Source organism: Thunnus maccoyii, chromosome 5 (assembly GCF_910596095.1).
Source record: "Thunnus maccoyii chromosome 5, fThuMac1.1, whole genome shotgun sequence".
Taxonomy (NCBI): Eukaryota; Metazoa; Chordata; class Actinopteri; order Scombriformes; family Scombridae; genus Thunnus; species Thunnus maccoyii.
In genome coordinates this window covers 15639803-15661466 of record NC_056537.1, presented here as the reverse complement: position 1 = coordinate 15661466, position 21664 = coordinate 15639803, and the positions used below count along the sequence as shown (strand labels likewise).

Sequence of the window (21664 nt, the reverse complement as noted above, 5' to 3'; positions counted from 1 at the left end):
TTGGTCATTATTGTGCCCTTCACGGCGTGTATGTGTTGGGAGGAGGTGGTGGGGGAGAGTTTAACCCGAACATTTCTAATTTGGGGAGATATTTTGGATATTTCACTGGAACATCGTTTCACATTTTACAACCACGTTGTACAAACAAGAACCCATCTCTGCCCCTCTTTTTTTCCTTGTATGGGGAGACACATTTTAAAAGTGCTTGTTGCACCGCACACCTCCCTCCCCGTCCCGCCGATGGTGGTCTCACCCAAAACAAATCATCAACTTTATTTGCGCGGGCAAAAAAAAACAACAAGAAAAAAACACCTAATGAAGTGCGGATGTGGAATTTGTGCCGTCTCTGTCAAATGTGGATATCATCGTCGGCACATCAATGCCTGCTGCTGTTGTTGTTGTACATGGTGGGACGGACGGATGATGCCTTGTGGATCCGCGGGATGATGTCATGTATCGTTGCACCCCACGTGGGGGCTGTCGCTCTCTGATAGGCAGATGTGGCTGTATTCCTTCCGAGTAATCCGATTGGACAGATAGGCGCTTTCACGGCAGTTCAGCCCTGCTGCCTGTGTGTGGCAACCGGGGTAAGCTGGACAACTGGGGGAAATGCGAGATTGTGGAGAGTACCATGTTACGCTTTTAAAGAATCTCCAACCTCTTCGAGTCGGAAGACAGATTTTGGAAGCATATTTATTGATTTTTTTTCTTCTTTTTTTGGGATTAACCAGCCACAAAAGGCGCACATTCCTCGGAGGTTCGCGGTTGAGAATAAAGTAGTTTGATCGAGCCCGACCGCACCAAATTTTCTCCCAACTGCTCCCCCAGTCTGGCTGGGTGCGCTCCGGAGAGAGAGGGAGAGAAAGAGAGAGAGAGGATGCTTGTCGAGATCTGCGTCCACCACGCTTACAGTAGGAGGGATTAAACGCATGAATTATAGCCTACTGTTTTTTCTTCAGTAACAAAAGTCGGACGGACGGATAGGACGCACGCACGGGTATGTATTTACCAGAGCTGTTGATTCCCTTTTTCTGCTTTTTTTTCTGGGGCGTACGCTCAACAGCGCACCGTTTCCATCGCTTTCCGCGGATCAAACATTAGGTGAAAGCCAGCTGCTGTCGGTCGTGGCCTGCCTGTAGACGTCCGAGAGCGGGGTTTTGGTCATTTGTCGAACATCAGTCAAGATTAGAGCCCCTACTCTCCAAAAAAACAAACAAACGATTTTAATGCACGCGTTTAAATTGAACAGCGAAAAGTAGCCACTCAGTTTTAGTCTGTGTCGTGTTTGCATCAGTTTAAACTGTACATTGAGATTTGTGTGTGTGTGTGTATCGCTTGACCACTGACCGAATAAGGTCATTAAAGAAGACAGGAGCGCTGGACTGCTGCTGCTTTTTTTGACATTGTGTGTGACTGACTGCAGTATTAATAATTGAGGATGAGTTTGGTGTTCTGGCTACTTGGTGACAAACAACCTGAACTGTATTATAGCCTACTGTGTGTTTTCCGTCCAGAGATTAAACCGCGTCATTTTTCAACACAGGATTTTCACGACCTCCCCTCACCCCCCCCCAACCCCAACCCCTGTCTGCTGAGACTGGTGTGTGGCTGTGAGCACATTTCAACCATTTTTCCAAAGGACCTGAACACACTGGAGAGATAAACAAAGGATACATTTCAAGATGTATCCACAGGGCCGACATCCGGTAAGAAGCGCTTCCTCCATACTTATATAGCTTACATATTTTTATCTGACAACACTGGTGTTGACATGGCTCCTGAGTGTGTCGATTCCCACTGAAAACTGCCCTGCAAAGCGTTTTCCACCCTTTAACGCAGCTCATCAAATTTCTGTATGCTTATACTACATTGCATTTCTTGCACACCAGGATTTGCACTCATGCAAAGGGGGTTGCATGCCTGGAAATATTTACTCAGCCATACAGTAACTATGATGAACATGAGGACAGGTGGTGGTTTTATTTCAGTTTTGAAATTCATTTCCAGTGTGAACGCTCATTCATGTGTTATTATATGCTAGAGGTGTTAGATAGTAGCTCCTCTTTTGGTGTGGTAGTATCTTACTTACTGCAGAGGAGATATTATTTCGACAAGTCTAATGTGTGAACCATTCAGCTCCCTTCGACAAATGATTAAAACTTTGTACTGTGGCTCCACTGATGTTTTTTTTTTTTAACAACCCTCTTTCAGGCTCCACATCAGCCTGGACAGCCTGGCTTCAAATTCACCGTAGCAGAGTCTTGTGACAGGATTAAAGATGAATTTCAGTTCCTGCAAGCCCAGTATCACAGGTAATCATTGCAATTTTTTTCAATTGCAGTTTTTTTTTAATCCTCTTTACTCTGCTGTCAGGTAGTTAAGTGTGAGTGAGGTATTGACATTGATAGAGACGCTTGAAATTGACACCTTGTCTCCTATTTTAGTCTTAAGGTGGAGTATGACAAACTGGCCAATGAGAAGACGGAGATGCAGCGCCACTATGTCATGGTAAGATTGTGTTACAATAGGGAGCAATTATGGTTCCAAATTGCAAGGCTTGTTGAAGATCTAGTTGGGGTGGAGCGAGACAGGCTATTGTGATCACCTGCGTGGTGGTTAGGGCGGGTTGAGTGTCAGGTACAGGCCTGTGAAAGCCCCTGGGGGGGTGGAGTGGGGGTGGGGGGGGTGTTTGATGTAGCTGGTTGTTACGGAGGAACTCTTCCTGACAGGCAGGCGGCAGTGGGCTGAGGCTCCATTATAGCGCGCCCCCAGATCTCCAAGGGTCGACTGCAGCTTGCCCTCTGTGTGTGCTGATCTGATTATTCTCCTAGGAGACTCCACACTCAGACATATGCATGGCCATAAATTAGGTGTGAGCTGATGGTGGAGGGCCAGAGAGAGCAGTGTGTGGGAAAAATGCACCACGGCAAACAAAATGGAGGACGTGGAACATGCTGCAGTTTATTTTGCACTAAGTCGACCTCAGTTTCTGTGTAAACCGAAATTATTAGCTTTTATTTTAGCAGCCTTTTAGAAAAACATAGGTGTGCCCGTGATGCAGGAATTCAGTGCAGACGTGACGCAATCAGAGGGCTCTTCTGTGTTAGTGTACTCTGTTGTCCCAGGTAAACACACTGCGGATGACTTAAACCAATACATGCAGGCTTAAGTTAAACATTCTTCTCACAGGAAAACAACATGTCAGCCTGACAGGGAGGAGGTTAGGTAAACATGTAGGGAAGTATCCCACAGCCAGCACTGGGTGTCAGGTTACGCTACGGCTGTGGGGCTCTGATCTCAGACAGAATGGCTCTCTTGTTTGAGAGTAATTTTCGAAGAAGCTAATGGACTGAATAATGCATTGGCTTCATCAAATAGACGCTGACTGGAAAGCCATTTCTGCCCTGGCTGCCACTTGTGGGCTCCATGGATTACATTTCAGCCAGACAGACTGACCTGGCTTGAAATATCAAGAGTGTTGAGCAATCACGTTACGTTAAGTAAATAGACATCCCGGAGATCTGAGGGCTTAAGATGTTGATCAATAAATCTAAACCTTTTTTCTTCTCTGCGCCCACACTATAAATAAAATATCGTTTTATTGGCTATCCACTGTCAGCTGCTCTTAGAGCTCCTTTTGTGTCTGATCTTAAAGTTTATCACGTTTGCCCAAAGATGCTGGATTGTATTTAGGTTTTTAATCATAATGTTCAACACCATGTGATGATGTAATTAGTGTAGTGATCAATTTAAAATATTGATTTGTGGCTGTAGACAGCATGTTAGTTACATTTAAATCATGATTATGAGTAAAAAAAAACAAGCTACTTATGTTTAATGGGGGAAAAAAGGAAATTAATTGCCTACATAGCGCACATAGTAAATGGTTGACTTCATTAATCACATTGAAATCTCTTCTTTCATTTCAGTACTATGAGATGTCCTACGGGCTGAACATAGAGATGCACAAACAGGTAGGTACCATCATGTTCCCTCATATTTTTCAGCTCGGCGGTTTTCCACGGCGTCAGGGGATGTGAGACCCAGGAGGAGCCGCTCATAGGCTGTGAACTGAGCCGAGCATCGGTAATAGGCTGTAAACTGACACATCTACCGCACGTAAACAAGGCAATATAATGGTAAACTTTTACCACCACTTGTTCAGTTACATTTACATTCACCAGTGGTGTAAAGCCTTGATTTGTCTCAGCCTTTTGATAAGATTAAACGTAGACTTTGGCAAGCTTGGCCTTTGACTTAATGATGAAGCATTTGCTGATAGGCCAGCGATGATCAGTAATTACAGGAGGAGGGCAAAAGTCCTTTTATGTCAGTGCTCTTATCGTTATCAGAAGATCCTGTCTCCTATTGCTTCATAGATCAATCACATTGATGCTTGAAGAGATAATGATTGTATGAGTGAGTAGATTCCCATGCATGCTGCTCTTAAACCAGTGAGGCTGTCCCTTCCCCTGCAGCAGCCCGGCTTGGTTAATGACAGTGTTGGAGGCATGGCGGATTGGTGTGGTAGGGTGATCCATCAGTGTCTAGGCCGTGTGTCACACTGCCACATGTCTGTCAGGGCTCGGGTCGCTCTGATAGCTTCTGTCAGGCACTTATCGCCAACTAGAGGAAAGAGGGAGGGGGGGGGATGGGAGCCGGAGACAAGTTGGAGAATAGAGCTGGGGGAGGGACGACAGCCCAGCTCTGTGTAAACAGGTTAATCGACTGATCCATTTTAGCGCCTGACTTTTATCAGGAACCTCAACAGAGCTGATGGAAGCGCTTGAATAATTCATCAGTGGGGCCCTAACCTGCTGAACGGCGTGTTTGTGAGCAAACAGTGTGGGCCCCGTCCCTGCAGCTCCCCCAGCTTATGGCTCAGGCAGGGGAGGAGGAGAAGACGGGGAGTGGTTAACAGGCAGAGTTGGGATGGATTATTGGATGCACATAGGCATATTATATTCCTGCCAGGAGATTTATTCCATAGTGAGGAAATCCATTCCTCTAACTGTGCCTTTTTCATTACTGCGCAGGGACATAATTCAGATTTCAGAATGCACACACCAGCACGGCTCAGATGGACTGATGTGGCAGTGTTATCTGATCCCTCCCTAACAGGCGTGACAGTATGTAGAAGCAAACGGCTAATTTCTGCCGCGTGATGTCAGCCGGTAATTACCATCATCTGGTGCTTGTTTCCAAGTGCTCCACAGGGTTTGAGGCTTGGGTGTTGGTAAGGCTAAATCAGATTTGGCTGTTACCTGCAGTCGCAACACAGACATGAGACCCACGGCTGCGGGAATCATTTGCTAAGTAGCAAACTATCTGCCATACCCAGGGCCAAAAAAAACTTGGTCAGTGAGCGGACTGTCTGCAGTGGTCATACAATAGAGCCAAGCCATCAATGCTCCCATATCCAGTGATCCTGGATTGCATTATAATAACTTCAGGGTGTGAACTGTTGGGTGTCAAGTCCACTCATATAAACTGAGAGTTATTGTGTTTTATGATAAGGCATGATATAGAGGGCTGTTTGTGTTAGAATGAGTTTATTGTTTTAAGATCACAGACTTCCTTTGTACAAGAAAATCACCTGACAGACTGCTATGATTGACAAGGTTAATCCTAGTAGTAAACTATGCATCCATTCAGGCAGATTTTTGGCTTTACCGAGAAGAGATCAATAGGGATTACTTAAAATAGCAAAAAGACATTTATTCTGCACTGAGGCTTTGTGCAACATCTGAGTTTGGAGGAAACATGCGTCACTTTCAGCTTAGACACGAGTGAAGTACTGTTCTAATTTTCTTGCTACTAGAAAAATCAGGAAACGGGCAACGCTGTCATCTTGGACAAATTGAAGGGCCCTCTAAATCTGACTAGTCAAGTATTGTTTATAGATGGATCATGTGACCAGAGCTACCAGTTGTTTTCCGGCTGTATTTAATACTCATCAGTGTCTCGACTCTATTTTCCCACTGCTGATAGCAACAGGCAAATACCTTTCTGCACACCATTGACAAGCCAGCCTGAGAGTGCTCTTAAAGTGGTGCTACACAGGTCCGAGTACCTGTAATTGTGTAGCAGCAGCGCAAAGCTGGCCTCTCAAGGGCCAAGCTGTCATCTACTTAAAGTGACAACAGCCCCATTTTTATCTGCCAGCAGAACAAAAAAAAAAAAAAAATCTCCCACAGCAATGGTGAGTTGAGTTCGATGCCTTTTCCATGTATTTGCATGTTGTGTTGTGAGAGTGCAGGGGCTGCCAGTTGTTTAGGGCGCAGTGGATCAGTCACCTCCTGACCTCTCCCAGCCAGCTGTCACCATGACACTAAGCTCCAGAGGAATGGACCGTGCGCTCAAGGCCTTTTCACAAATCCTGTCAAATGTTCGACTGCTATTGACATGGCTTATCTCAACAAACATGGATTATATAGGCTCTGTAGCTTTTTAACCGTTTCTGAGGGCCTTCTTGAGCTCTTTCTAGAGCACTTACTACATTGCATTAATACTAATGCCCATAAAACCTTTATCTAACCCCCTCATTGCTTTATTGGTTGTAGGTCACATTTATTGTGTGTCAGATGAGAATGGAGTTCAGTGTCTTTCTCGTCCGCTGACATTAATCAACAGTGTTATCTTATGGACTATTGTACTCTCTGTATGACATGCTGCCATATATTTGTTTCACATTATTGCCTCTGATCCCAGGCTTTACTTTGTTTCATCGGATATTTTATCTTCGGCTTGTTGTTTGTCCTGCTGGCTTGCCCGGCTAAGTGGCTATCCATGTTGCAGCCTGGGTCAGCAGGTCTCGTTCTGTTGGACATTACTCTCCAATCTCTCTGGCTCTGCTCAGAGGTAATACGTCTGGCTGCCAAAACTGCCTGGCATTTCTGCCATGTGTAATAAATAAGCTGGCGGTCTGCAAAGTACATTGTGTGTGCTGCTCCAAAATGAAAAATCTGAGAAAATCCCTGTGATGTGTTTGTGTTCCGCAGTGGCCCTGGTTGAACTGCAGCTCATAAATTCCATAGATGATGTAGCTTTGGCACTGTTATTTTTCTGCTCCCAGTGCAGAGCTTGAACCTGAGAGCCTCATCTCCCATCCCTGGAAGAAAGAGAGGAGGCAGAGCAAGCCGGCTGTGCAGTGTTTTTACAGGGGAGGGGGTTAGATCACATCCACCCCCCCCCCCCCCCCCCACCCCCCACCCCCCACCCCACCTCCTCTGCACACCTCCTCCCATTGCTCTTTTTATCCACCATTCATTTGCTGCATTCATGTGATCGACAGGCTGAAAATTCAATTTAATGACCTGCCTCCAAGCACGTAATATGATTTTAAAGCCTGTTACGGTCAAGCAGAGGTGCCATTTGCATAATGATCCCAGCAAGATAGGGCTGCAGCCGTTGCCATGGCAGTTGGTAGACAAGCAGAAGAATGGAGGCAGGGCTCGGTGGATGGATGGGAGGCTAGGAGGGTGGTGGGTTGGGCGGATGATTGCAGAGAGTAATGTGCCCAAGCCTCAGTCTTGGAAAGGCAGAGCTGTAGCAGACTGCACTCGTAACATTTAAGGGCTGTCTTCTAATGGTATTGATCACAGATTTGAGGTGTGTTAACCTTGAGGTCATTTTGGTTTCTAGTCTTTGCTCAATCTACAGTTATAACCTTTAAATGTAAACTGCCTACAGCGTCACATGTAAGTAAACAGTCAAGCCTGGTTAGTGGGCTTCACTTCCTGGGGTGTGGTTGTGTGGTTTAACTCTGAGGTTAACTGCAGGACAGCACAGTTGCAGATGAGGGGAAGGAGGGCAGAGTGAGAGAAGATCCTCTCAACACAGCAGCACTCTGCCTGCTCATATCCGTTTAGCATGGAGTGCACTCTCAGCACAGCTGTGCTCCATCCCCCTGGGCTCTCCTAATGTTTTAAATATTTCAAATGTCAATATCACGCTGTTTAGAGGATGTTGAGTCAAGCAGTTCTGATTGCTGCAGTAATTGACTTAATCGGTGTAAACATTAAAGGCGGGGTTATGTGAAGTCACTGTCTGTTTCATACTTTACCATCTCATTTTGCTCCTCTTTTGTTTTCCAGACGGAGATTGCCAAACGGCTCAACGCAATTTTAGCTCAAATTATGCCTTTCCTGTCACAAGAGGTGAGTTGTGAATGCGGCTCCCAAACACTGTCACAGTTTAGTGCTAAAATAAAGTCTCTTATTGTTGCCTGAATTCTAAAGATACTACTTAAAAAAAAAAAAAAATGTTCAGGTTAAGCAATTTCGAGTAATTGTGTGTGGCATTTGCCCCCACTTTTAAAATTGCAGCAGTGCTATGAAAATGAAGTGTGAAATTCGCAGATAAGTGAGTGTGGGTGTGTGATAGATGTTCCAATCTTCTTTTTGTAAATGTCTTCCCACAGCACCAACAGCAGGTTGCTCAGGCAGTGGAGCGGGCTAAGCAGGTGACTATGACCGAGCTGAATGCCATCATCGGGGTACGTGGACTTCCCAATCTGCCTCTCACCGTGTGTATACCCCCTTTTATTCCTTTATTTGACCTTGTCTAGGGTAAACCTATTCTCAAGATAGTCACTTGCATTAAATATGTTTTTTCTAGTTTGTCATTTGCATGCACCGAGTAGTCTGAACTGTTGATTTATATTTTTATGTGATATAAAGTAATAATGCAGATTTGCCTCTTCTAAAATAAAAGTGTTAATATATTTCTCTCATATATTCTTAAGCAATAAATTCAAACTATATACACAGCAAGTGTAGATCTCAAGAGCTGGTCTGTTGCTCCAGCTTTGGTCTCAGTGGCATCTTCGCTGCCTTGTTGTGTGTTTATAAATGCAAGCCTGAGAGCTCTTGAGAATCCCCTTCGCAGCCTGTATTGCATTAATTGGCTAAGGTTTTAACGAGGAGCCTCATCCCTCACTGCTGACCTGGATAGCTGTGGGAATTAAAAGGCTGAGGGTGAGCAGAACACAGGCAGCGCTGCAAGCTAGCCGAGGCTGTACAGACAGCAGTCAGCCATCACAGCTCCGCTGCGCAGCTCTCATCGCACACCACAGCAGTGTAACGCTGGTGTTCATCACTGCTTCAAAACACCAACGGCTCCTCATTGATCAGCTGCTCTCCTAAAACAGAAGTGATTGGTTTCACTCTCCAATCCAAAAGCTCATGCTATCGCAGAGTCTTTAACATGCGTAAGAGGCCGGCGCTAAAGGCTGACTTGATGACTGGAGGCACATATTGGAATTCAATTAATGCCCCCTTGGTGACCTTTTGTTCCAGGATAATTGCTCCCTATAATTTGTCTGAGTAGGTGAGGTGATGGAGAGCTGTTTGTTTTTTTATTTTTTGGACTGAAGCAGATGCTTTATTACACATTGACTAAAGCCGACCAGCTGCAAGCAGCAGTTGTTCCTTTAGAAAAGCAAATCAGATTTTTGGCTCCTTCCTGTGTGCGTGTGGGATTTCCATATTTGAAACAGTATAATACTGGAATATTGCTCTACGTTTGGCATTTTTGGCTTTGATACTTTCACTGTTGCTGTGTGCTGGTTTTTGTCTCTCATTAACAGTTAGTAGCATTAAAAAACATACCCTTTATGAAATATTGGACAGGCTCTTTCATGACTTCAGTGTGGTCCTTCTTGGCACCTGACCTATTTTATGAAACACCGAGACCTCCACCCACGTCACGCTGGTTGCTCATGTCAGAGGAGGTGGAAATGTAGCTACTGTATGTTTTACGAATACCTTTCCATTAGTTATTCATCGAGGAGAAGCTCTGTAGGCATGCCAAAATCCTCATGCATATTGTAAGGCAAGGTGGGGTGAAAGAGCGTGCCAGGCAGACAGGCAGCATCCAGGAGCCAGCTGCATGTCTTATTGATGGGGCTGAGGGCCATTAATAGGATGCAACTAGGGCAGCTGCATGTGTTGAGATGAACCTGACTGGTGGCGGTTCCTGTTTGATTAGAAAAAACACAAAATATCGAAGTCGACCGAGAAGTAGTTCAGATAAGCCATCGCCCATTGAGTGGCCACCTGGAGAAGGCTTCATAATGGCTTTTTAAAGAGTGTTAAACGGATTTCTTCTGTCCATTACACCATTAATTACAGCATATAATAATGGAGAGAGGGCAGCTGTAGCCCTGACCACGTTTTGCCCTCTTTTACAGCAGCAGCAAGCTGCCCACCCTGCTGTCATGGTCAGTGGCATCCACAAATATCAATATCATACACTGGCTCAGTTTTGTATGTAGCATGCTGTTGTCAGTGGATTTCTGGGTTTGAAGGGCTTGTGCGTGTTGCACAGCACTTTTCCTGCCTAAGTGCTGTGCATTTCTTTGTAGTTAGTTTAGTTGGTACGCTGGAGATTACTCTAATACATTTGCTCAGTTTTGCCTGTGTGTCTGTGTTTTTTTTCTGTAGCTATACTCGGTCTGAGAAAAAAGGGGCAAAGAGTAGGTCTTTATCTTAGAATATTAAATTAGAGGAAATAGGCCAGACTCCTTTCTTTATTTATTATTGTCTTCATTTATGGCCCTCTAATGAGGGCTCTTGCTGATCAACCATGCATATTACCCATCAGTGCCTCATTAAACACAATGAGCAAGGATGGCTCTCCCCTGCCAATGAACTGGCTCTTTAATTTCCCTCATGGACACAATATTATAACACACTTTCTTTCTCTCTTGCTCTCCTCTCCCTCTCTCTCTCTCTCTCTCTCTCTCTGTCCTGGGTACATTTTGTAATTGGATTGACATCTGCCCGATGGAGCAAAGGACAAGGTTGTAAGTTAAAATCCTGTCCACCATTTTTCCAATGTAGTCCTCTCTACCTACAGGGCAGATAATCCAGAAGGATAGAAGCAATTATAAAGCCCCTCCAGACAGAATTTTTAAGGACACATTGTGGTAGTGTGTGCCCTTTTGTAAGGCTGGTGACTGAATATTTGAATGAATAATGTATTTTTAACCATGTGTGTTAGGCACGTCCACCACAGTGTAGTGTGTGTTGTTCCACCTCCTCTGTCATTACAAATGTGTAATATTCTTCAAATGGCAATAAATGGTCAATGATTGAAGTCAATCTTGTAAAAGAGAGGAGGTGCATGCTGTAACAGCAGCTGAATTATTCAGCTGGCTCGTAGACGGGTAATAAATTGCTGATGTTTTTATTGGTGTCTAGCTAAGTATTATTTAACCTTGCTTTAAACTGCTTACTTCCATGCTGAGTGCCTTTTAACTCCCATCCATTTCCCTGTGCCTTTCAAATATTGATAGTGAATATTGGAGGGTTGACTGAGTGCCAGCATGGGACCCCTGGTCCTGGCTCCCACAGCAGCCTTCCAGACGCACACAAACACACACTCAAATATTCAGAGTGAGAGGGAAGGAGTGCCAGCTCCTGGCACTTAGCGTTCCTTCAGTCTTTTTAAGTTGGGTTGTGCAAATGATTCATGTTCTGTTAATCCAGGAATGTGAATATGAGAGGAGTAAATAGACGCTGGTTGTGTTTTTGAAGCGTTTAGAAAGCAGGTAGTTGTTTAGCCCACAGGCTGACAGATTCCTACACAGCTTCATGTTCCTTAAGAGGATTGCTCAACTCACTGATGGCACAGGAGAGCTGTGGTGCTGCAGTTTGTGATACACTACCTGAAGTGAAATGATTCCTCTGTACTAAGCGCTGGTTGAATCAAACTTAGTTTTGCTGTTTGTCCTTAATGCAGTATGATAAATAGTCCTATTATGTAACTCCACATACACTACTAGCGCTGTATGATTGAGTGTCTCGATCCCTGTGTCTCATGCATTAGACGTGTTGAGCAGTTGATCGTTAGTCATAACTTTTGCTCTCCTCAGAGCAGATCTAGGGCTTATGCCACCCTGGCCCGGTATAGAAATAGCATGGAGGGGGGGGGATTGCTGTCTGATCCTGACAGTAATAGATGTGTGAATGTGCTAATATCATCCGGGGTTTAACTGATCAGCCTCATGTTTAGTGCGCGGTTTCTCCTTGCCTTTTCCCTCCAACCCACTTGTTGTCTGTCTGTCCATCTCCCTGTCTACTTACAGCAGCAGCAGCTCCAGGCACAGCACCTCTCCCACGCTGCTCACGGGCCTCCAGTACAGCTGCCCCCTCACCCCTCAGGCCTGCAGCCGCCCGGCATCCCCCCAGTGACAGGCTCCGGATCAGGCCTGCTAGCACTAGGTGCCCTCGGCAGTCAAGCCCACCTCCCAGTGAAAGATGAGAAGAACCACCATGATCTGGAACACAGAGGTGAGGAGTGAAGCTCAGGCGTATTGCTGCTTAACCCCGTTTATTCAGAAAAATTGATATTCATTTGAATACTATAGAATAGATGTTAAACAGGGAAAAAACAATTTATTGCGACATGCTTCTCAGTCTCTAAAGCAGAATCGTAGGGCCCTTAGGTGAGGAGCTCATCCTGTCTGTTCACATTCTGTCTGGGTAATGAGCTGGTACATTCCCAGCCCATGACTGTATAAGCTATTCAACAGCTCTAACACACGGTGATAAGAGGGGCCTTGTGCCCTACAGTTGATTCTCACACATTTAGCCACAAGCATCTGTTATGATATGCTAACTGACTTGTTTTTCTCCTTGCTCCACTCGGTTTCATCATCACCTCGGCCGCAACTGTGATGTCTACGAAACAGAAAACACAGTAAGTGACCAAACCTGCAACCTTGTTTTTTTTTTTCTTTGTTGTTGTTGCAGGGCCTGTTGGTTTCATAATTTATCATCACATTTTCATCTCCACTGCAAACGTCAAGTAAAAATTCTTGCTAACCACATGCTAGCACCAAATTCATGCTCTGTTGTAATCAGCTTTCAATAAAATGATTAATGGGAAATGAGATTTGGAATATAAGTCCTGTGTGTTTAATCCAGAAGGGAAATGACTGGTATCATGCTGGAGAGATTAGAAGCCTTGTAATTTCATCACAATTAAAGAAAGACTTGGACTTCCCCTTCTTAAAGGATTTATTTGATCCCTTCTACTGTCTCGCTTGTTTACCAGCTCACTCTTTCTCCTCCTTGGCATGTGATGAATATTTATGATCACAAATGGAGAATTGTTTTGTTTTCTTCTTCTCCACCCTGTCTGGGTGGACCTGCTAAAGCGTTTTATTTGAACGGCTGCAATCTCTGATGGCTTGTGATGGGCCCGTGAGATTGTGTTTCTGTAGACTGGGCTAGCTGAATGGGTGCAGTCATGTCTGAAGAAATGGAACTCCTGGGGCGATTAGCAGGCCTGTTTTGTTTCTGTGCTCTTGTCCCAGGTCATCTGATAGCAGAGTGGTGACTTTGGTTAATGAGTCACGCTAAGCATCTCTTTAAAGGTCAGCCATTATGCAGACAGTGGCCCTTTGCCCAGGCTGCTAGTCCATCGGCCATTGTTCAGTACTCTGGGCTGCCGCTGACTTAGTCCACGTTGTTGCTTTGGTCCTCAGAGGAAGGGACAGAGGGAATCAGGAGGACTTGGCAGTTTACAGGCAAATGACAAACTCCTGTGAAAGCCGCTGGACACTTGCCCAGTTCCTCCCGTTCTGTTGGCGTTTGGAGTGAGCTGTCCCAGCTTGTGTGGCCAGGCAAGCTCCATGAAGAAGCACCAGTCTGTCCCACGCTGCCGTGCCCACTGGCAGGATATAGATTCTCTTTCTTTATCAGAGCTCAAAGCCGGAGCTGACATGGTGCCCAAGTACGCTACAGCAATCAATGCCCACAACATACAGTTTCTCTCTCTCTCTCTCTCTTTCTCTCTCTCTCTCACGCTTAGCCTGACTGACTCCGGAGAAAAGGCCCTCTGTTCAGCCACAACACACTGCTCATGTCCCTGTGAGGCTGTTTGTTGTCCAGTTATGAGGAGGAGGGAGCCCAGCTTAGAAAACAAGCCCTCCTCCTTTCAGTTCAGATAACGGCCCATTCTGTTGTGTGGCCAGGGACAGGCTTGTGTGTGAGATTGGGCTTGGCTGGTGTCAGGGTACTGTTTGGAGCTGTCCTACAGCTGCATTTTAAGAGTCTGCGGCATCTATAGTTGTGTGAATGAGGCATTTTTAGTGTTTGCATTGGCACAGTGTGTTCTCTGTGAACTTGTAACAGATGAATGACTCACTGCTCTCTTTTACGATGGAAGACGAAATGGTAATAAAGCCTTTGTTTGGTTTTCTCTTTGCAGAATAACTCCATATCCCCGTCAGAAAGCTTACGCACAGCCAGTGAGAAGCACCGCAGCTCCTCTGACTACAGTTTGGACTCAAAGAAACGTAAAGTGGAGGAAAAGGACAGCATGAGCAGATATGTGAGTCACTGATAAGTCGTCCTGTGGTCTGAGACAAAGACTGAAGGTTTCATTAAAGAGATCGACTCATTTGATAATTACGTTTACAGGACAGCGACGGAGAGAAGAGCGATGACCTGGTGGTGGATGTGTCTAATGAGGTGAGCGTTACAACATGTAATCATAAATTGCATATTGACATGCGCTCTGATGAAGCTGTTACATAAGCGTCCAAATCTATCGCTGTGTTTCTCCAGGATCCCGCCACCCCTCGGGCAAGCCCAGCCCACTCCCCTCCTGAAAACGGCATCGATAAGCCCCGCCCCCCAAAGAAGGACACACCCAACAGCCCTGCATCAGTGGCATCCTCTGGAAGCACCCCGTCCTCCAAGGCCAAGGAGCTCAGTCATGTAAGACACCAAGAGAGTTAGGAACAAACTAGGCCAGAAAGGGGTTTAAATGAAAATGGCAGAGAGAGCAAAGGGATATGTGCAAATAAATCTAGGACGTTTTCTGCAGTGGATTAGGAATGGCTGTCGGTGCTTTAAGTGCATGACTAAACGTCAGGGATAATATTGTCCCGCATCAGGATCAGTCAGGTCTTTTCTGTTAATAGCTCAATGTATTTAACTATTCCAGGATTTTTTCCCTCTGCCTCACTAAAAGATTAAAGGCAAAGTAGTAAGGGGATAAAAACGGCCCCATCTCCATTGTGGCCATAATAGGTTTTAGAATAAATAGCAGTTTATGGCTCTGCAGGACTATGAGGGTTGTCAGAATTAGATTGGATTAAGTTCAGTTTGCTCTCAAATTGTCAGTCTGCACAGTGCCTGGTTTTCCGGGATTGTGAATGTGCTTGCTCTCTCATTCCCTCGACAGAACGACAAATCCTCCACGCCTGGCCTCAAGTCAAACACCCCCACCCCACGAAACGATGCCCCAACCCCTGGCACCAGCTCCACTCCCGGGCTCAGACCCATCCTGGGCAAACCACCAGGCATGGAGGCTCTTGGTTGGTACCATTCTCTTTCCTCTCTAGAAACTGAGATAATCTTTTTCCATCCGTTTCCCCTGATCTACTGTTATGTTAAATACCAGTATCGTTTTCCTGTCTTTGTCTGTAGCAGCCCCAGCCTTGCGTACCCCTCTGTCCATCGCAGGCTCCTACCCTACCCCCTTTGCCATGATGAGCCATCATGAAATGAACGGAGGCCTGACTAGCCCTGGTGTGTATGCTGGTCTACACATCTCTCCTCAGATGAGTGCTGCAGCAGCTGCAGCCTACGGACGCTCCCCTATGGTAACGCCCCTTCCTGTTCTTTTATGTGGTTGTATAAAGGATCACCTGAAAGCACAGTACAGTTAAGAATACCACGTGGATTTGACTGTGAGTGCTGGCCAAAAGCAGATCTGTTATTCAGATGTTTTGTCATCTTTCAGGGGTTTGATCCTCACACCCACATGAGAGCCCCAGGCCTCCCAGCCAGCCTCACATCTATCTCTGGTGGCAAACCGTAAGTATCTCACCTAATGTGCTGTATTCATACATTTTTAAAAACAGCAAGGATACAAAACACTAACATGGCTCCGTCTTTTCCTTCAGGGCTTACTCCTTCCATGTCAGCGCAGATGGCCAGATGCAGCCCGTGCCCTTCCCGCCCGATGCCCTGATCGGCCCCGGTATTCCACGCCACGCCCGTCAGATCAACACGCTGAGCCACGGCGAGGTTGTGTGTGCTGTTACCATTAGCAACCCCACACGCCATGTCTACACTGGTGGCAAAGGCTGTGTCAAAATCTGGGATATCAGCCAACCCGGCAGCAAGAGCCCCGTGTCCCAACTGGACTGTCTGGTGAGTATTGCTGCTGATTCATGTTTCACTCATCAACAATATTCTTACACCTTGTTGTTTTTGTGTGGTTGTTATGGAAGGTATGAACTGTTAATACAAAACCTCATTCCAATAACAATGGGATGATCCTTTGTTATACATGTGGACCACAACAGGCACACACCCCACTGACAGTCTGACGGCATATGCACTGGTACACAAATGCAGCTGAAGCTTTTACTCAGTGTTTGTGTACAATAGATGAAAGTACTTTTGGCAGCAAAGTTCCAACCAAGGAAGGAAACAATAACTCTCACACGACATTTTCCAATAAATTACATTTGGCTTGAAATATAAACATAACAAAGTTTGTGTAAATTCAACAAACTACAAACCTTGTTCACCGTGTTTATCACATAACAGACTAGGTTTGAAAATGCCCTCTGGTTGGTTTATTATGATGGCAGGATTTTCATCCTCTTTCCCACCGACTTGTTCCTAAATCTCTCTCGAGCTCCACTGCCCTGAAACATGTATTGATTTGCTTTGTCCTCTGTGCAACAGAACAGGGATAACTACATCCGCTCCTGTAAGCTGCTGCCTGATGGCCGCACATTGATTGTTGGAGGCGAGGCCAGCACATTGACCATCTGGGATCTGGCCTCTCAGACACCCCGCATCAAGGCTGAGCTCACCTCCTCAGCCCCGGCGTGCTACGCCTTGGCTATCAGCCCCGACGCCAAAGTCTGCTTCTCCTGCTGCAGCGATGGAAACATTGCCGTCTGGGACCTCCACAACCAGACTCTCGTTAGGTTGGGAGAAGACACTTATTCACAGTGTGTGTGGGCTTTGGCCCCACAACAGGAATGATGTTGTGTGAGTAATTTTAAAGAGGATGTCAATAATTTTCGTATGCCTTCTGTTCCTTTGATTGTAGGCAATTCCAGGGTCACACGGATGGTGCTAGCTGCATTGACATATCCCATGACGGCACCAAGCTGTGGACAGGCGGTCTCGACAACACTGTTCGCTCCTGGGATCTGAGGGAGGGTCGACAGCTGCAGCAGCATGACTTCACTTCACAGGTACAACCATGTAAAATTGAGATGATGGACAACAAACACAGACGTACTGTGGAGGGCGGATTCACATGAGTACCGGAACTGTCAGTAATTACTGCTTTGTCCTGTTCCCAGATCTTCTCCTTGGGCTACTGTCCGACTGGCGAGTGGTTGGCTGTGGGCATGGAGAGCAGCAATGTGGAGGTGCTACACCACTCGAAGCCTGACAAGTATCAGCTCCACCTGCACGAGAGCTGCGTCCTCTCCCTCAAGTTCGCCTACTGTGGTATGAACACACACACACACACATAGAAAGGAGAAGAGAATGCTTACTTTACTTAATTGAAAGGGGCTCTGCCTCTCCTATTTTATTTAGTGCTTAAACTGCTGTGCGCTTTTTACAGTCTGGATGCCTATTGTGCTTTCATGGTTATAGTAATCTTTCATTTGTAGGTATTCTTCCACCACTTATTAGTCCAAGGAGACCTGATTGCACTGTTGTTTTCTTTGCAGGTAAATGGTTTGTAAGCACTGGGAAGGACAATCTGTTGAATGCTTGGAGGACTCCTTATGGCGCCAGCATATTCCAGGTATGCAGATCAATACTCTCTGTCTGCAGCCAGTCCAAAAGTATGCACAGTTGTCTCTGAGAGGAAGGGCACAGCGACCGCTGTCTGACAGGATTCTCCTATCAGTGAAAACTGAACCTGGATTATTGACCTGACAAAGAAGTCTTTTTGAGGGGCATCAGGCCAGAACTTGATGTCACTGCAATCTAATCTTGCCCTGTAGTCAGCTAATCTTCCCCACTTAACTTCAAATGTAGTTGAGCATGTTAACTGCCTCCAAGACTAAAATGTTTTTTTTTTTAATCTTCTTTTCTCCAAACAGTCCAAGGAATCCTCATCTGTCCTGAGCTGTGACATCTCAACAGACGACAAGTATATTGTGACAGGCTCTGGTGACAAGAAGGCCACTGTATATGAAGTGATCTACTAGAACAGACTGCTTTGTATCGGAGCATGCTGATGCTCAGGAACAGTAGACTCTTCCTCCATCTACCTTCCCTCACACAGACAGCATGGATGTTGCCTGCAGCCCCGGGATGGATGGGCGGGAAGTTTGGCAGTGCCAGACTGAAATGGATGTTGGCGCTGTTGTGGCCCTGGATGTTGTGTCCTTTTGGCTCTGCCCTTCCTCACTCATACGACTAACACTTGTACAGCGAGTGCAGTTCCCAAAGGCACTAAGAAGAAAATAATGTCTTGCTGTTTTTCTGTTTGTTGGATATTTCTTTTTTATTCGTCCTTTTTAATGTGGAGATAAAGTTCCATGACACAACTAGAAGCGGCGCTTCGCTCTGGAGCTTCTCCTTGGAGGTCCTGTGAAAAGTGTACATAATGGAGTAATAAAAGGCCTTTTATAGATTTATATTTTGGTGTCCAGTTACGCTTGTGATGGTTCTTTCTTGTTCTCTCCGTGATTTTCTGTCCCCTCTGGGGATGGAAATTAGATTAGGACTTTGTAAGAGGATATTCTATTTCAGTTTTTTCCCTCCTCTGCTTTTTTTTCATGTTCGTTGTCCAGGATGACCTTTTCGGAAATCTAATTTGGATTTTTTTTTCTCCTTGACAACGGCCTTTTTTTCGCTATTTGCTGTAACACAGAACACAGACGTTTGTCCCATGGATTTTAGCAGTGGAGAATTCTGGAAATGCTCTTTTTTTCAGACTGGAAGAAGAAGAAAATCATGGTTTCCACTTACATCTACCCTTTGGCCCTGCTCAGCAGAAATTCAACATTGAGATGAAGACCTATCCCTGAACACTGGCTGCTTTCAACATGAAAATGGATAACTATCAACTTGAGGACTGATGGGTTTCATGGAGAAGCAGCTGTGACTTGATTTCAGCCTGTTTTGACTCGACTATCGTATGACTCTTCATTGCTTCACCCATCAAACTTTAGTCATCAGTCTATAAGAGCTCATCATTGCCTCTCTTGTTTGACTGTCTGTAACTGATATACAAGACTGACACAGTTACTCATAAAGGTGGCAGGCAAAGCCGGTACCACATCTGACATTTTGGGTATGCTTTGTTTGCTTTCTTCAGTATTTCATAATATTCCACTACAAACCTTCTCATAGACAGGAATGGTCTCTGCATAAACACATTAGACTGTGTAGCATACACGTGTCATTATCCCTAAGGATTGTACAGTTGACAGTTGTTGATAAATCAATAAACTGTTTTTATATAAAAATCATCATGACTGAATTTCTCTAGTGCTGGTGCCTTGCTACTCTTGCATGAATGAAGTGTTGGGCAGTTTTAGATTTATAGATGCTGATTAATATTAATTGTTGTGCTGTAATCAGGACAGGGAGTGTGAACTGGTTTAATCAGTGTTGTTGAGTTTTATTGCCTGAGCTTTTCTCTGAAAACCAAAATTGTGGCCTCAAGCTCTTCCTCATCTTGTGTGCTGCTGGGAAGGGCTCTTCTTTGCTCTAGTTTGCATCTACCTGCACAGTACATACAGACTTATTCATAGGCTCTTGACAGTAAATGGAAGTACATCAGTAAATGGCTGTAAATGCATCCAGACAGGAGTTGACAACCGTCTCAGGAGAACTGCAGACATTCTGGGTGCTGTTAGAGAAGTTGCTAGAGGCCTCTGGCTGCAGCTTTAACCCAGAAATTACTGAGTTAGCATTAATATTTGAGGGATGAACTTGTTTCAGAGTCACAGTGTACTGTAACTAACTGTGGTCACTGTCAGCTTCCACATTTTTTAGGGTTGTATCCATGTATAGAGGCAGAACTGAAACCACACAGCCTGTCTCGAAGTGATAAAATAAGGCAGACTTTTCATGCAGTGTCACTTCAGAAATATGACGCAAACACTGCTCTTGAGTTCTCTTGAGTGGTCTTTTGGTAGTTGAGTACTTTTTAGGCAGGATGGGGTGAATGGCCCAGTCCTTCCACTCCAGAGCAAGGCTCTTCTAGGACTCTGTGCGTGAAGCTGTGAGCCCTTCATATGGCTGCCTCTTCAGAGATGTTGTTGTTAGATTATAAAAGCGGGGCCGGATGCTTTCAGCATGGAGCCAGCCGCCATGCTCCGCTCTCACGGGCTCATTTGTTAAAGGCTATAGTCTTTCTTTTCCCACATCACTGAAGTGTGTACTTCCTGTGTGCATTTGTAGCGTAAGCTCCTTGCTCAAGTAGAATTTTCTTCCTCACTTAATCAAACAGTAAAATATCTGCAGATGAAAGGTTGTACCTCTGAGTGCCTATTGCTGGACACTGAGGGGGTCATTGTCTCGCCTTCCGCTGATCTACCTCTCAATGGAAGGCTTTCAGCAGGTTCTCATGCGAAAGCCCATGCTGCCCTGTTCTATTTAGAGGAGGGCTACAGTGCAGACTAAGAAACTAGAGTGGCCTAAGTGTTTTACAGCAGCTCTAAACATAAGAAAATAGTCCAATTCTCTACTTCTGCTTGGATTGTTGGAGCCAGGACTCTACAGAAAGCCAAGGGGGGTCTGTAATGCCAATATGTGGGCTTGCACATGCAAACCACTGTGTGAATGGGATTTTTTTTTTTTTTTTTTTTTTTTTTTTTAGTTTTAGCTGCCAGGCATTGATCACAGTCCACCAGAATTCTGGCTGGTTCTTTTGGCTGGCATTCTGTTTTCTGCCCTCCCCCCATCCATCACACAGAGAATCTGGGTTTTCTTTCTCCAACAGCGAGGGACTGGCACCGTGCTGAAATGCAGAATAATAATCCCCTAATCACCTGAGTATTGCCAGTCCTGGGTTTTATCTGCAATGGATGTGAAAGCCCCCAGTGCCTAGTGATTACAGCATTTGATCTGGGTAATAATGTCTTCACTGTTGCCCTGCCTAGGGCCCGAAGGCAGTGCTGCTCTAATCCACAGTGCATTCTAGTGGAATCGCATTACACAAAGACCACCAGGGTTCTCCTCTAGAGGGGAGGGGTGGTGGTGGTGGTGGGGGTTAAAGGAGGAGGTTGCCATGGAAACAAGCTTCTCTCTCTCTCTTTCCCTCACACAGATACACACTCCCTCCTGGGATAGATAAGCAAAGGACAGGTTCGATGTTTACTTTCCATGGGCCCTCCAATCCCTGAGCAGGCTGAGCCCTGATAACACAAGGCCTGTACAGCCACCGACCACTGACAGCAGATAAGCACCCCAGCAGAGCAGAGCAGTCATCACCCTCCAACCAGGATGAACAAACCTGGGAGACCCGGATTCATTTGGATTAGGCTGGATTGCTGCTGCCGCCACCGCCACAGCTGCTGCTTGTGCTGCTGCCGCTGTGTTCAGACTACTGATGTTCACAGGACTTTCTACATGTGAACTTGATGTTGCACTTCACCCCGTGGAGTCTCAGAGCTTAGTCAGAGGTGCAGTAATGGACTGGATGC

The 21664-nt window shown here is 45.6% G+C and overlaps 1 protein-coding gene across 5 annotated transcripts; it reads left to right on the top strand.

The window, feature by feature from the left end:
- Positions 1 to 289: 289 nt before the first annotated feature.
- tle3a (TLE family member 3, transcriptional corepressor a) lies at positions 290 to 19483 on the top strand. 5 transcript variants are annotated; one of them, XM_042411553.1, is made up of 21 exons: positions 290 to 997; positions 1544 to 1706; positions 2212 to 2312; positions 2445 to 2508; positions 3930 to 3974; positions 8097 to 8159; positions 8423 to 8497; positions 12092 to 12296; positions 12698 to 12705; positions 14221 to 14343; positions 14433 to 14483; positions 14580 to 14732; positions 15202 to 15334; positions 15450 to 15622; positions 15763 to 15836; positions 15926 to 16175; positions 16719 to 16966; positions 17092 to 17239; positions 17351 to 17501; positions 17729 to 17805; positions 18107 to 19483. In XM_042411553.1, exons 2-21 carry the CDS (start codon positions 1683 to 1685, stop codon positions 18212 to 18214), a joined length of 2274 nt encoding a protein of 757 aa, XP_042267487.1. In that variant the 5' UTR covers positions 290 to 997; positions 1544 to 1682; the 3' UTR covers positions 18215 to 19483. The 5 variants fall into 5 exon arrangements, with proteins under 5 accessions (XP_042267487.1, XP_042267483.1, XP_042267485.1 ...); XM_042411549.1 differs by having other exon boundaries at positions 293 to 997; positions 8423 to 8527; XM_042411551.1 differs by having other exon boundaries at positions 297 to 997; positions 15447 to 15622.
- Positions 19484 to 21664: the final 2181 nt, after the last annotated feature.

Excerpts from the sequence above, each read along its gene's own strand:
- tle3a (XM_042411548.1), top strand. The coding sequence starts at position 1,683 with ATGTATCCACAGGGCCGACATCCG. Across the intron at positions 14,344-14,432 it reads AGGACAGCATGAGCAGATAT|GACAGCGACGGAGAGAAGAG; the intron begins GTGAGTCACTGA and ends TTACGTTTACAG. Across the intron at positions 16,967-17,091 it reads CACAACCAGACTCTCGTTAG|GCAATTCCAGGGTCACACGG; the intron begins GTTGGGAGAAGA and ends CTTTGATTGTAG.